This window comes from Rhinolophus sinicus, linkage group LG12 (genome assembly GCF_036562045.2).
Source record: "Rhinolophus sinicus isolate RSC01 linkage group LG12, ASM3656204v1, whole genome shotgun sequence".
In the NCBI taxonomy this organism is placed as follows: domain Eukaryota; kingdom Metazoa; phylum Chordata; class Mammalia; order Chiroptera; family Rhinolophidae; genus Rhinolophus; species Rhinolophus sinicus.
In genome coordinates this window covers 7831025-7846488 of record NC_133761.1, presented here as the reverse complement: position 1 = coordinate 7846488, position 15464 = coordinate 7831025, and the positions used below count along the sequence as shown (strand labels likewise).

General features: G+C 44.2%; 1 protein-coding gene across 6 annotated transcripts in view; it reads right to left on the bottom strand.

Annotated features, from left to right (window-relative positions):
• ASAP1 (ArfGAP with SH3 domain, ankyrin repeat and PH domain 1) overlaps positions 1-15464 on the bottom strand; it is a 292224-nt gene that overhangs the window by 31530 nt on the left and 245230 nt on the right. For all 6 annotated transcript variants that reach the window (XM_074316674.1, XM_074316673.1, XM_074316677.1 and 3 more), the window contains 8 exons: positions 10703-10866; positions 9037-9170; positions 7055-7146; positions 4402-4588; positions 4071-4156; positions 2865-2980; positions 2641-2708; positions 1543-1650 (listed from right to left, as the gene is read on the bottom strand). In XM_074316674.1, coding sequence (XP_074172775.1) covers positions 1543-1650; positions 2641-2708; positions 2865-2980; positions 4071-4156; positions 4402-4588; positions 7055-7146; positions 9037-9170; positions 10703-10866 — 955 coding nt within the window. The remainder of the gene's footprint in view (positions 1-1542; positions 1651-2640; positions 2709-2864; positions 2981-4070; positions 4157-4401; positions 4589-7054; positions 7147-9036; positions 9171-10702; positions 10867-15464) is intronic.

Below are 15464 nucleotides of genomic sequence, written 5' to 3'. Positions count from 1 at the left end.
CCGCTGGCTTTGACTGACACCTAAGGCTGATGAACCTGACCTGCAAGTCCAACCCCAGCCTCTTGGGTTCCAAACCATTTCCAGGTGCCTAAGAGGCATCCCTCGTGTTTGCACCCTTGGTGTTTTAGCATCCGTGCAACTTTCCAAGTTCGGACCCTCACGTCATCCAGAGCCACCGGGTCCTGCAGGGAGAGCTCACCCATGTCCCTTGGACCCATTCCGAGTGCACTCACCAGCTCCCACTGAAGCACTGGCCTCCTGAATAGCCCGGTTCCAGTTTCTGTCAACTCTAGCCTATTTTCCACACGGACGCCCGAGCTGGTAAGAAACCGTGCTCTTCCAACAATCAATCTCTGTTGGCTTCTGACCGTGCGGATGAAGCCCAAGGACAAACTTGGCTCACGGCGCCTTCCTGACCTGGCCTACCGCCTCTCCACAAACCGCCCCGAAGGCCACTCATACACTGTGCTTCGAATCATTCCTTCCTCCCTACTCCTTGCCTGGCAAGCGCCTCCCTACCCTGGGAAACCCATCTCCACTGCACCTCCTGGGTAAGGGCTTCACTGTTTGGCAAGGCTGAGCCAGTTGCTCTGTCCTCTGAGCCCTTCTCAGGAATGTCCCCAAACTCTTATTATCACGGTTACCTACTGTACTATAATTTGTCTCCTCTCAAAGTGGTGAATGCCCTCAGGATACCCACCTATGACCATCTTTGACCTTTCTTTACATCCTGCTCAACATACATCCGATGAAAAATGCACGCATAACCTTCAGTATCTGTGAGAGTCAGACAGAACTAGGTTTGCTCCCTGAGACTCTTGACTAGCTCCGAGACTTGAGACAAGTTGCAAAGTTCCCATGTGTGTCAGTTTTCTTTGGTAACATGGGGCCAGTAACAATGGCACAGTGGGCATTTGGTAAAGCTGAGCTGAGGTGACACAGGTGCCGTGTCGACTGCTCTCATCTATCTGTAAGTATGTAATAAATGACAATTTGTTATTTACTAATTATCTGTTTTGATGGCTAATTTTGTTGTCAACTTGGCTAAGCTATGGTGCCCAGGTGTTTGGTCAAACAACCGTCCTAGGTGTTGCTGTGAAGGTATTTTTTTTAAATGTGTTTAACATTTCAATTAGATTCTGAGTAAAGGGGATTACCCTCCATAATGAGGGTGGGTCTCATCCAATTAGTTGAAGGGCTTAAGAGAAAAGACTGAGGACCCCCTGCGCCCCCCTCCCCCCCCACACACACACATCCAGAAGGAATTCTCCCTCCAGACTATTGACTGTACTATGAGCTCTGGAGCTGGTGCCCCATAAACTGTGGACTTGTCAGCCCTCACAAGTTGTGTGAGACAGTTCCTTAAAACCAATCCATGCTCTCTCTCTATGTATATATATATCCTGTTGGTTCAAGCAAAGAAAATGGCCCTGGTATACCAGGTCAGAAGACCAAACACAAGCTCACAAAGAATGGGTCTTGTCTGCCTAGTGCAGAAAAGGTAGAAGCACTGAAAAACTCAGAGGTGTTTTGCACACTCACTTTGTCATCAAGGTCATCGTCACTCTCATCCATGTCTTCCTGTCGAAGGCTCCACTCATATTCTACGTGGACACGTGGATTAAACTTTCCAGATTTAGCCTGGGAAAGCTGAAAGTCACAGCGGGTATAACCGTTTTAATTTAAATGCCAAACACCCCAGTATTACAGAAACACTGAGCAAATCCCACCTGATTCCTGGTTTCAAATTAACCACCAGAAACTGTATTCATTATAGGCAAAACTCTGATTATGGAAGCTGGGCTGCCACGAGACAGGCCCAAGAGAAACTGCAAAGAAAGGCATAGCCTTTTTTAGTTTGGTAACCTGACTTCTCTCCGAATTTCAGCTTTCTTAAATATGATTAAAATGACTCTCAAAACTGTAAATTCTTGGCTGGAAGGGCAAAAAATCAGAGTTAGTAAGTGTGAGAGGTGGGCCTTTTAAGTCGGACAGTCCCAGTTCCACCTATACCCCACTTTCCTTATTCACCCACAGGGCCAGGGAGTCTTGTAAGAGTGAACAAGTACAACAGCTGGCCTGCAACTTGGCACTTAGCAGAAAGTCAAGGGCATGTAACTCATCTTTTCTATTTCATCCTTTCCCATGGTTAAGAGAATCGTACTATGCTAAGGCCCAGAGTTATAATAAGCAGGAACTAGTGGGATAAAAAAAAAGGTGAGTGCGTTCAGAGGAATGGAGAGGGGAGACTAGTGTGTTTAACATTTTAAAAACTAATACACTTTGAACTTTACTTGTCCAATTTTTCGAATTGGCCTCCCAAATAATTCTTCTTTACTGTTAAGCTACGGCAATAGCCTAACGGTCTGGCAATAGAAAGTGTGACCTCGACCCATAAGCCCACCTGGTAATAATACCCCTTAAATGCCTTTTAGCTCCCACATCATAACTGCACTCAAAAGACAGGTGGACAAATTTATCATTTTTTCAAATGTAGTAGCCACAGTGCTTGTCTGAATTTCTTTAGCCAATGTTCAAAAAAAAGGAATCTGCTTCTTTTATCTCGAATTCCAGTTTCTGAGAATGACATTCTAAGGCAGTTGATGTCTTAGCAAATCCCCCATTTCCATGTTTGCTTACCAAATCTTCACACTGAGTGGCTTTTAGTCTCTTTGCTATGTCGAGGGCAGTCTCTCCAGCCTGGTTAACTAAAACAGGGGGGAAATAAATTTGCATAATTTTTGAGGATGTCTCTCGGAAAGGCAAGGAATAATAACCAAATTATAATGCAACATGCAAGCCTCAATTTTGGCCAACAAATGTTCTTACTACACTTAGTAAGAGACACTTGGCCATGCTCTTACCGACATCCACAGTGGGCTTGCTCCTGAGAAGAAGCTTCAAACACTCCGGCTTGTCATACATGCTACAGTAGTGGAGAGCGGTATTTCCCAGGGCTGTCTGCTTATCCAGGTTCCCACTGAAAAATTGAATTCTTCTTATAGAACAATGACTTACATATGCTACAACGTTAACACTACAGGTTAACCACTTACTTCTGCGCTAACAGCTGAGTCGTTTCAGACCTATTTCTTATAAGCAGGGAAAAGTATGTTCCTAGCATTACACCCAAATTTATAAGCAACACAATGACTATCAGGCAGCATGTGTTGAGTGCCTACGGGACAGACACTCTCTCAGCTTTTCCATGTCTTAGCTCATCTCATCCTCACAACTGCCCAGTGGGATAGGGGCCACTGTAACTTTTATTTTATAGGTGAAAACACTGAGGCACAGAGAGGATAACGTGCTCGTTTTTAAGATCATCAAGACACGGATGGTGGAGCAGGGATCTGAACACGGGCGGTTTGTCTCCAGAGCCAACGCTCTTTAACCAGTACACCTCGAAGTAAGGGGCTTGGACACTGAGAGCGTCTGGCTGTGTCCAGGCACCGTTCTTTGTATGTAGGTTCAAATCCCCTCATCATTTTATTTTGCTCTCTCCTTTGGATAGGCTCCAGTTTCTGTGGCTTACAGATCTACCCAATAAAGAAAACAGCAAGTTCAAATCTCCTGTGTGTTTATTTTAATATTACACTCCTATTACTACGTCCTAAATTTGAATCAGCTGTTGAGCCAGCCAAACGCACTGCTGTCTTACAGTAAATTTACATACAATGAAAACTCAGATCCTGTTGACCTGCACTGTTAAATCTTCTCTTAGCCTCTGCTACTGAAGCAGGTTTTGGCCACGGAGACAGGGTTTTACAGTTATCCAGGCCAGGGGTTAGCCAACGAGAGCCTGCAGGCCTTATTTGGCCCGTATTTGTTTTTTGTAAATAAAGTTTTATTGGAACATGCCACACACACCCTTTTCCATATTGTCTACGGCTGCCTTCCTACTGTAAGGGCAGAGTTGAACAGCAATGACAAGAGGTCTCATGGCCTGCAAAGCCTAAAACAGTATCTGGCTCTTTCCTGGAAAAACTTGCCGATTCCTGAGCTAGGACATTAATAGGACTGGTTTGCATTCGCGTACAAGGCATAGTCTGAGAAAACAAACACCATACCAGTTTTGTACAAGGAAGTCAACCAAATGGAGAGATGTCTGGTCTGCAGTTCGGACAGCAAGATGTAGGGCTGTCTCCCCAAGCTCCTTTAAAAAGGCAAGAATAAGTTATCAACAGGGAGGTCACACGTCCCGCTTTGTCCAGAGCAGCTTTGCTTACATCAGGGACCCCACAGGCATTATTCACAGCTAACAGCACTCCCTTGCACTCTCCAATTGTCCTGATTCAGACATGGTCACTCAATGGGTTAGGAACTCATTATAATAAAACGAGGCACCTTTTCCATGGGTTTTCCACCTTCCTTTTTATCCTTGGTGTTCAGAAGCCTCACCTGCCCGGGTTCCAGCAGCGGTTCCATCAGCTCCACCCCCTCTGCGTAGACTTGAATTAGTGCAAGTAAGTCCCTGGATTTGATGGCCTCCAGCAATTCACTCAGTTTAGCCGATGAAGATGAACAGGTCTTCCTTGAAAACCTATGATCCACATACTTTGCAGTGATATATTCTTTCCGTACAGTCCTAAAACAGCACAATATGAACAAAGAATTTTAATTTTCCTAGTGCTACGAAAGGTTGACATTTTTCTGACAACCAGTTCTCTTTGAGAAGAGTTATTTTAATTAAGACACTTCTTTTCCACATTCAAACAAACCAGGTTTTTGACCAAGTTCTTCCAATATGGACAGAATGAAGGAACTGGTATGTATTTACTAGTATGTGTGGGCAACGTATAGTGAGCAAGTTAATGGGCACGCAGATCCTAGCAGATTTCTTTCCCGCCTTGTGTGACAGTATGAGACATCTGCTATTTGCTACCACTTTAAACTCAGACACATAAGTATGGAAAGAAACTGAAAAATTTAGCAAGTTAAAACAATTCTAAAAGACCAATTAAAAGTTTTCAGAGCTTTGGGGAAAAGATTTTAGTTTTCTGACATAACTCCATGTTTTTAACAGGTAAGGAAGCTGAGGCTCAGAAAAGTCCTTACAACCTTATTTCTCTGTAATTTGTGCTCCTTAGTGTGAAAAAGACATCCAAGCAGTTTCTGTGCTAGGACGAAGCTTGAGCACTATTGTTCAGCCAGACACCCCCAGATCAGATCAGGGTGTTAGATGCGCCCCCAACATTCCTGACTCTCCTTATGTGACACTAACCACAACTATGACTATAGGTTTAATTGCTTGGTTACCACCTATCTCCGACATGAGGACAGGGATCTAGTTTGTGTTTTGCTGTTTGCTCACCATCAAACACGATACGAAGCACAGAGGAAACATGTGATATGCATGTGATGAATTAAAAAAAAAAAAGACAACTGCCAAGAGGCCTACTGGGAGATTTTATTTCTTGACTTCAGAGTGGAAAAAAACATGTTCCCTGAAGTGAGCCCCGTAATACAGTTTAGTGCTTTGCAAATCTGGTGCCTGAATAACCATCAAGGAGGGGCTGACAAAACATTTAGGCGGGCATCTACTTCACAAAGCCTTCCCTGATCATTCGAGTTGAAATTAAATCTTTTTTCCTTTTTAATTTTATTGGGGACTATTGGGGAACAGTGTGCTTCTCCAGGGCCCATCAGCTCCAAGTCATTGTCCCTCAATCTAGTTGTGGAGGGCGCAGCTCAGCTCCAAGTCTAGTCGCCGTTTTCAATCTTTAGTTGCAGGGGGTGCAGCCCACCATCCCATGCGGGAATTGAACTGGCAACCTTGTGGTTGAGCCTCGCGCTCTAACCAACTGAGCAGCCATCCGGCTGCCCCTCCAGCAGCTCAGTGGCAGCTCATTGTCTTCAATCTACTTGTGGAAGGCACTGGCCCATGTGGGAATCCAACTGAGCCGTCTGGCTGCCCTGAAATTAAATCTCTTTGCTCCTACTCATCCATAGTATTCAAAAAATTATTTTAAGTGTAAATTCAATGTGAAAAATTTTGAATAGGTTTAAAGATTAACATGATTCTAAAATAAAAATGCTATCACAAAGTTCATTGAGTTGTCTCAAGCTCCTCCCCTTCCCCCCCCGCAGAGTAAGCACTTAAGTTTCTTGTGTATTTTCCAGTGCTTCTTCAAGCAGACACTATTTTTGATAAATATATATGTTTATGTATTCTCCACTGTCCAAACTTATTTGGTGTCTGAGTCCAGACAATGAGTAGTGAGAGTTCGAAAGTGAGGGATTCGTCAGCAGATCTACCCACAATTCAGTTCCTGAGTTTGGACAGACTGTCTGTGTCCAGAGGGATAGGTGAACCGTTCCCATGCCCCAATGCTTCCTTCCCTGCCCCAAACGCAGTCTCTTTCGTACAGTGCTCTGTACCATGTTTTTTTTAAACTTAACAGTAATCACGGAGAGTGGCGCGAAGCAGGACATAAGAAGCGTCCTTATTCTTTTTTACGTCTGCAGTGTTCCGCTGTGTGGCTATACCATCAAATATTTCACCAGATGCCTACAGATGGCCACTCGCTTTGTTCCTAATCTTTTTCTATGATGGAAGAGGAAGAAACCCCCAGAAGCGGGACTGCTGAGTCAAAAGGTAGAGAACGCTTGTCACTGTGATCAATACGGCTAACTGGCTCCGCACAGGGAGTGGACCACTTTCTACTCCCACCAGCAACACACGGGAGACTATCTGCTTCCCTAACAGCCTTGCTGAGTGGGCGGTTAGGCTTCTGGACTTTTGCCAATCTGATAGGCATCTCCCACTGCTTTTGTGTGTCTCTTATTTATCACAACATGCCATGATTTAGAGATAACTGTTCTCATGAAGATTTATCCTCCAGAGCAGCTGCAACACCCTAGGGAAAGGTAATGGTGAAAATCATCTGTGTGTTCCAGAAATACATCTCAAAATACTCCTCTGTGCTCTGTTTTTTCCTCATCATGGGGTTTCTTCTGGAGGGAAAAATACTATAACCACTAAGAAGTTTTTTTGGAGGGTAGAAGAACAATTACAGAATGGTAAAGAATTCAACATATTAGAAGTACTTACATATCACTTGAAGGGGTGGGTTTTGGTGAGGGGCTGGGTAAATTTGCTTCCATAATATCATTGAAACTATTGTTTCCTACATTCTTGGCCAGCTGTAACACAAACAAAACACAACATAGGAAACTCCTTACTACTTGTTTAAAAGTGTCCTATAATTTGCTTTTGAGATTTCTGAATATGTACGTTTCCTCATTTGACTCAGAATACAAACCATCCATCCACATAGCCAACAAATACTTGCTGAGCACTTAGCTCCCTCCCGTAGGAACTAATAATAGGCTAGCAGGACCACTGAGAAGAAAACCAATAATTTTTACAAATACAGTGTGATAAATGCTAGAACAGACCAGGATGCGGTCCTAACACATATACACAATTATCTGAGATCAGACACAGCAGATTTCACATATGAATCCAGGTTAAATGCTTAATGATCAACAGTTTTGCAACTACCATCTTGCCTCATTTTAGACCGAGCAGCTTTACTCTCGTGGGACAGAAAAGAATGTAGGAGTCTTTTACATTGGGATACAAATTAAGATGTGGCAGGAAACTAAAGAAGAGCCCCCAGCAAGCATTTTGCTTCTGGGCTCAAGACCCTTCCAAGAAAATTTGTCCTTTGGTCATTCAGATAATTTTGGGATCGATGCACAGTTTAAGAAACATTCATGCCATCGGGTCTCTGGAGAGAAAAATCTTGAGTTTATTGCGGGGCAAGTGTTTAGGATATGGACTCTCCCTATTTCTAGTTGTCAAACTGGGTTTCGTTAACACAAGCCAAGGAGATGGAGTAACACCATTTCCATCCTCAAGAAGGACGTTTCAGCTGTTAGCTCTGAGCCTCTTCTCCACAGTCCTGCAGCGATTAGGGAGTGAGTGTCATCAGTATGTGATTAGGCTGGTGCAAAAGTGCTTGCAGTTTTTGCAATTATTTTTAACCTTTTAAACCACAACCACAATTACTTTTGCACCCACCTAATACTTCCTAAAACAAGGGGCTCATACAAAACAAGACAGGCCATCATTGCTTAATGGATGCTCAGATGACAAAGGTTGCTGGCTGGGGGGCTGATTGCCCTGACTTTTGGATACTTTTCTCTAGAGGAGGCTAGGGATAAGCTAGGCTTTCAGATTTTTGGAGCCTCAGGCTCAGTCAGGGTCTGCTCAAGAGCCTTCTGCCTGAGGAGGAGCCCTATTTTACCTCGTACACTCTCACTGTTAGTATAAAGACTCTCTAATAAGTGCACCAGGGTTCAAATTATACAAGACAGGGCTTATGACCACAAGGCATTATGGGAGACGCCATGTAGGTCTTCCCCTCCTTTATTTGTATATTGTGGGACCAATTTAGCTTGGACCTGATGGAGCTCCTAACGTGGCTGAATCACGATGGGAAGGGTAGGGTTATAAATCCTTTGAGTGTTTATAACCCTTCCCATATTATAAAGCTCAGCACCACACCTTTACACAGTTTTTTTTCCTTATTGCCTAAAGAAGCTATAGGTTAGGAAGTGATTGGTTTTATGGCAGTAACTCACAGGCCACTCTCAGTTCATGTGCACTTTTACAAACAAACAGTAAAAACAGTACTACATTGTTATGAATAACATAAGCCACTAGGAAAAGTGAACATGTTGAGTTCAACACCTAACTCCCTTTACTGCTATCATAGTGAATCATATAAACCTAAATCCAAAAGAAAACAAGCCTCTTTGAAAAAGCCCATCCCAGAAGAAAAGAGCCAGTTTAGTTGAACTAATTACAGAAATGTATGATTCACCAGTTCTTTAAACAGGAAATGGAAACAGTCAACATTACATACCACAAAATTTACATTTTAAATCTCTACGCAAATTCATCAAATTCAGGAATTAGAATTCTTTGTACTCAGCAGGAACAAAAACCTCACAGCAATATATTAAATATATTTATGACGATAAACTTAAAATTTTCTTCTAAAGTACAGGTCACTACTTACTTACCAAGAGTTCAGAAGTCCCTAATTTGTCTAGTTCCAAAGACTGAATGCGAGAAATATGAACTCCCATTTCTCTATGGATGCCGGAACATTCTATACAGGTCAAAATACCCAAGTTCGTTGAAAGCCAGGTGGGCTCTGTGGAAAGACAATGAACAAACAAGATATTTAATTTTAGTGTGCCAACTACAGAGCAAGGTAGAACAATAGTAGTAAAACTCTTTAAGAATTACAAGGGAAAGAATTAAATTGAAGAAATGCATGCTTGCAGTTTATCTGAAGGGCTATTATAAAAAATTAATAGCTTGTTGGAGAGCAAAGTGTGGTGAAGACACATTTTTTAATACTGAGTTGAAAAGTTCTTTATTTTTGTGAGCTGTCCGAAAGCCATTTCCACAAGGTGCTGTGAGACATCCTTGGGCCTGGCGAGAGGTGTACCTCTGACAGTAACAGAGTGCAGGCCTGGTAAGTACAGCTCACAAGGGACTGGGTTCTGCAGCCCTCTCTAGCCTCCAAGTTACAACTCGCATTAACCCATCATCTTGGTTATGGCTTCTCCACAGCACCTCCTGGTAACAGCTGGCTGTGAATATTGAGTGGCCAATATTTCTTTCAGAGATCTAAGCCTTCTCTGCAACCCCAAAGGCTCCAGAACAGTAGCAGGAACACATATTTCTATTGCCAAAACCTTCAGCATACTCGCTCCGTGGCAAGCTTCTTTTCCATTGGTTAACACCTGAGTATTTACTACTCCTGTGCCATAGCCTCACACTGTGACTCACTGTCACACGCACACACAGCAGAAAAGGTGACATGTGTCTCTGAGGTGCTTATGGCATGTTGTGTAGAGAAGCCCACTTTCACAAGGAAAGCCTCACGCATTCTAATGCTTAAGGAGAGCAGGTTTGCGTCTATGTCCTGACCATACTCAATGTGCGACGTGAGGCAAGACACTGAACTTCTCTGAGTCCCCGGTTTTCTCATCTGTAAAATGGGATAATATTACGATGTTGCTCACAGAGCTAACGTGAAGGTTCAGGAAGATAATATAAGCCAAACAACTAGCACAATCCTCATTACAATGTAAGCCCTGAATAAATGTCAGCTACTGCCAAAACCTAGGTAATACAGATGCTACTGGAAAACAGAAGTTTTGGTGGGGGGAGGAGGGGTTGATATAAAGGTTGGCGACGTTTCACTAAGCAGGAAGGCGAGGAATGTGTCCGGCCGCACATACACCGTTGCATTAAGCCCTCCTACCAGCTGAGGTTTATCATCCCATTTTTAGGATGAGGAAACTGAAGATGAGAATAGTAAAGGGACTTAGCATGAGGTCACCCAGGCGGTGGCAGGCTGGTGACCGATTCAAAATCAGGATGACGGACTCCCTGTCCATGCTCTCTCTGCACTGTCCATGGCGCTACTGCGCTGGCCCTCACTAGGAAAGGTAGCATTTTGGCAGGTGATCATAGGGAGAGCAGGAGGGAGCTCTCCAGGCAGAGAAAACGCGTGGGTAAAAGCAGTCAGAGGTGGGGCCATTCAGGTTGAGAATACGTGTTGGCTGTGCGTCTGTGTCCATGAGAAGAGAAGGCTTTTAAGTAACTAGCTCACTTATATTCTGAAGGCAGAGAAGGGTGTTTAACAAGTCGGCTCCATGTGGAGACAAATACCTGCTGAGCCACAGTCACAGCAGATGTCATTCCCAGGGAGCCGCTGGACATCCTCAATGATGGCTTTTGTCAGGTCTTCCAGGCTGTTCTCCCCGGCGCTCTGCTCTCCACGAAAGGCCATGGTCAGGGCCTCTTCTTTGCTATTCATCAATACTGATATCCACCTGTTGTCAAAAACCGGAGGAAGGAGACGTAAGGGCCTGGCCACTGTTTCCTCCCATCACTGCAAAAAAAATCTATGTTCACCAAGAAATCCCCCCAAAGACCCCACTCTCAAAAGAGCAATAAAGTGAGGAAAAATGAAAGAAATTAAACCTAGAGGAAAGAGCACGTTAAAGAATGGAAAGCAACACAAATGAGAAAAAGGGGAGAAACGAGCAAGGTCAAGATCAGCGACCTGAGGACTTACATGACTATACAGACGCTTGCACGTCCATGGGGACAGAATACAGGGAATGGCAGAATGAAGCGGACTCGGGGAGACCAGCCCGACGCGGGCAGGAGGAAGAAATGGTGGGGAATGGAGAGGGGGCAGGAACGAGTTCAGCAAAAGGCCTCTGTGCTCTGGAAGGCCATGGCAGTGAGGGAGGGCACTTGGTGACAATGAACAGGGTGCTTCATTAGCAGCCACGAAAACGTGTCATTATGAAAAAGGTATATTAACATGCAAACACGCTGACACTTATTCTACGAAATGAAAAGTGAAGGCTGTTAAAACTATATATGCAGTACGACCACAGTGTGCGCCAAACACAACAATCCTTGGCTACCAAGCTACACATGAAACAACCTAAGTACCTAACAACAGGGGGTTGATTAATAAAGCATGAAATAACCACGAAGTGGAATAGTTACTTAAATTTAAGTTTTGAACTAATTTTTGAATGACATTGGGGAAAAGCTCACAATATAATGTTTCATGAGACAAACAGGGAAAATTGTTATAGGACACATAACCCCACATTTAAGTGTATGTATGTATTATATTTCTCTTTGGGAAATGAAAAGGCTAGAAGGAAATTCACAAAATGTTAATAATTGTTTGTCCCTGAGTGGTTTTCTGTAGGAAAAAGGGATGGATTGCTTGACTCTGTGCCTGCCTTTCTGTAATTTTCCATATCTAAAAGGAGCTTGTATTTCTTTCATGAATGAGGAAAATAAGCCAAAGTTATTTTTTTAAGAAGAAAATGAAAAACGTTTCCAAACCGCCGTGTTCTCACCTACTGCATAGACAGCTAATATCTACTCTTGGCAGAAAATACAGAGGTTCAGACAGAACCAAGTCTCTAGTTGTTTGGTGTCTTGTAGGATCAAATGGATATGAAACAAAGGACTATCTATAAAAGGTTTTGAATAAGTAATAGAGACAGCCATGGTAATTAAAAGACAAACCAAATCACCTGGAGTGTGTGACCTGCAAGTCACACCTTTGACTCCAGGGGGCGCTCACCTGTAGCACATTATGAGGAAATACAAGTTCACAGCTTAGCTTTTCTACTGTGAGGCACAAAACTCAGTACCTCACAACCAACAGTCTAGCAATGAGGGGGTGGTCACTTAATACCTTTAAAATTAACTAGCTTTTTTTCCAACCATTTAGTCTCACGTGAGAAACTAGAAATCGTTTTGTTGAAAACAGTTTAAGAAACTGGATTCAACAGAACCCATCACTTTTATCAGTGCATTTTATCAGTGGCACTAACATTACGGAAGTTTTCACTTTGACTGCAGTCTCTATTTTGTTTTCCTCAAGCATGATGATATTTTGCCTAGGTAATATTATAAGTTTCTACTATGTGCCAAGTGCTTAGGATTTCTGAAATAGAATCCTCCAGCAAGCTAGGGCCTGTAACGTAATGCCTTAGAGACGAGGCCCCTGAACTCGAGTGGTTAAGTGACTTGCCCAGGGTCCTCCAGCTGGACCGGCGGTGTCAGACTGGGATGAAAAACACTTCCAATGACTCCTTTTTTTCAGAGTTCGTCCCATTATGCTGTTTTTGCTTTTTACTCAAGAGGTCATGACAAAGAAATAAACTGTGTCATGATAAACAGAAAAGACATACTGAAAGGATAATTAATTTTCTGGAGGAATAATTCAAATGTGGTGGAATGGAATGGCTACATTTCAAAAGGGTGGAGAATCAAAGCAACTACTTCTGACAATTAAGAAAAGACTTTTAAATTACTTTAAAGCGACAGACATACAAAAAAATATAAGCAATAAAATAATACGTAATTACATTTTAATACTTTAAAAGTCACTTTGAGTTTACTGGATTTAAAAAATTGCACTGTATGAGCAAGAGCTTTAGACATTCCATCCCAAGTCTCAAAATCCTGTAAGCGAGGCGTATAATCCCCATCCTACTGGCAAAAAGACCGAGGTGTGATGACCTGCCCAGGTCAAAAAGCCACTGACCGGCTGAGCCGGGACCAGGAGTCCAGTCAGCCTGACTTTGAACATGCAGCTGCTCCTTCTATCGTACCTTGGTGGGAAGTGATTCTTTGTTCGTTTTCACCGGACACTTTCACATGAGAAAGGAGCTGAAGTTGCAATGAAACTGCCTTTGTGTAACTTGGAGGTAAATGAAGAACAGAGGTCTCCCGCCCGGGCACGTGCTTTCTCTGCAGAAGCCACACCTCCTCCCTCACTCAAAACAATTCTAATGACTCCTGTTTTTCAGAGTTCCTCCCATGATGCTGTTTTTGCCTTTTTACCTCATCACATCACCACCAGCACCCAGAGAATTCCAAGTGCCAAATGTGCCACAAATGCAGAATGAGCCAAGCAACCCTTTTACGGAAGGGTGTGTGGTCCCAGCAGGCAGGAAACCGGTACTCCTTTGACCAAACTGAATGACTTGCAAATTGTAAGAGTAAATAAAATCTTAAAGGTCTGGGTGTGAGATATAGGAGAACAGAGAAGTGGATGTGTTCCCCGCCTCACACAGACCACCTTTCACCTGTTCTCCCACTTAGGGCTTTCGGAAAGTAAAAAAAGCGGAGAGTGAAATAAGAGAAGGGACCCGTGTGTGGAGTGCCCCAGATACGTGACTGCCTGCTGTCCCTTTTCTAGCAGGGACCAGAAACACCCATCACAAAACCAGGAACGCCGGTCTGCTCAATGCATCACACACTTTCACTGCTCCCTTCCAAAGGGAACTTTAAGAAGCACCTATTGTTCCCTTGTCTTACGAAGGGGTTGGAAGTTCTTAAAAGCAAACCAAGCGATGCCAACCAAATCCAGGCAAAGGTAACGGCCCGGACTTTTCAATTCTCTCATCTCCAAATTCCTATCCCTATCGCCTACGGACCCTCAATCACATGGCTGAACATTTTATGGAACCTGTGTGAGGAGCTGGAAATGGCGCAAGCATTCGAGTCAGAATTCCAATCCTACATCAACTGTTTTGAGTTTAAACCTCTGCAAAAACGGGTATGATTATGTCAATCCTGTGGTGTATTTGAAAGGATCAGAGATAGTGGAGGTGGGCCCCTGCCGCCTGGCTCACAATGGTGCCAACCCTGAGAGAACGGGATGTCCACTGACACGGGCAGACTTCTTCCTCCAGCTGGACCCTAAGAGCCCTGGGACAGCAGCACACCATGTCTCACCTGCCTCACCGTCCAACTAACAGTCACCACTTTCTTGGGTTGTGAGGATGATAAGGCACGACGTGCACTTGACACCGTATGATCTCAACCAATGGTACTGATTTTTCTGGTGAGTATCACCTCTTTCTGAATCTGAGGGTGGAAGGCCAGCCCTCCTGACCTTTCCCATTCTCACCTTGTTTCCAGTCACCCTCCAGTTGGCCAGCTCTCTGCCCATAACATGTAGCCACCAATCGCTTCCTTCCTGTAGCTTCTAGGCCCACAGTGCACAGTATTTATACCCGTCCCACACCGTCCTCTCGGAAGTCGGCTGTGAGCAACACCCCCAGGACCCCAAGAGGGTGGGTGTGCGCCCCTTGCCTGTGTCCCCAGCACCTGCCTCGTCTGTCCCCTCTCTGTCACCTGCCCTTCTCTCCAGGGGAGGGCGAGTGCCTTCTGGGGCGACTGTCCACCTTCACGTGTATGTGTGCTCGATGCTTGGCATAGCTCTTGGCAGTCAGCAGTCATGAAATGCTCAGGTGAATGAATGGCCAACAGACCTTTCTCCTCTTTTCCCTTCGTCTCTCCTACCTTCTCTCAGCTGGTTTTACTCTGTTTCTCCCAAATCTACATCCTTTCTACCCGTTCCTTACTCTTTCTGATCCCTATCGTTTCTCCCCAAAGGTGGAGAGAGAGTAAAATTCTCCAGAGGAAAGGGGGACGGGAAGAGGAGAGCGAGAAAGGGGTAAGTGTAAGGAGAAGAGCTACGAGCAGAACTTGTGGCTCAACGGAAACAATTACGGAAGGAAAATAACAGTCCTTATTGTGTGCCACCGATGGGACGGGAATGTAAAAACTTGAACACTCCAAAATGTTTAACTGGCAGCTTTCACACAAACGTCCCCCGTCTCAAGCAGCTGCCAATGTCATGGTCACACACTGCCTTTTTTTTCTGTCCTGGCAAATGACAGGAAGAAGAAATGAAGACGGCTCGGGACCGGGACGATATTAAAACAGGGGGCCGCCTAAGGTTGCACACCTGGTCAGGTGAGGGTAGGATTCCAACGCAGGACAGAGTGACACCCAACGCAGTTCTTCCCACAACACCAGGCTCCCTTTAACGGAGCCACGCTCAGCCCACAAGAGGTACCTGCCAATACCATCCCTT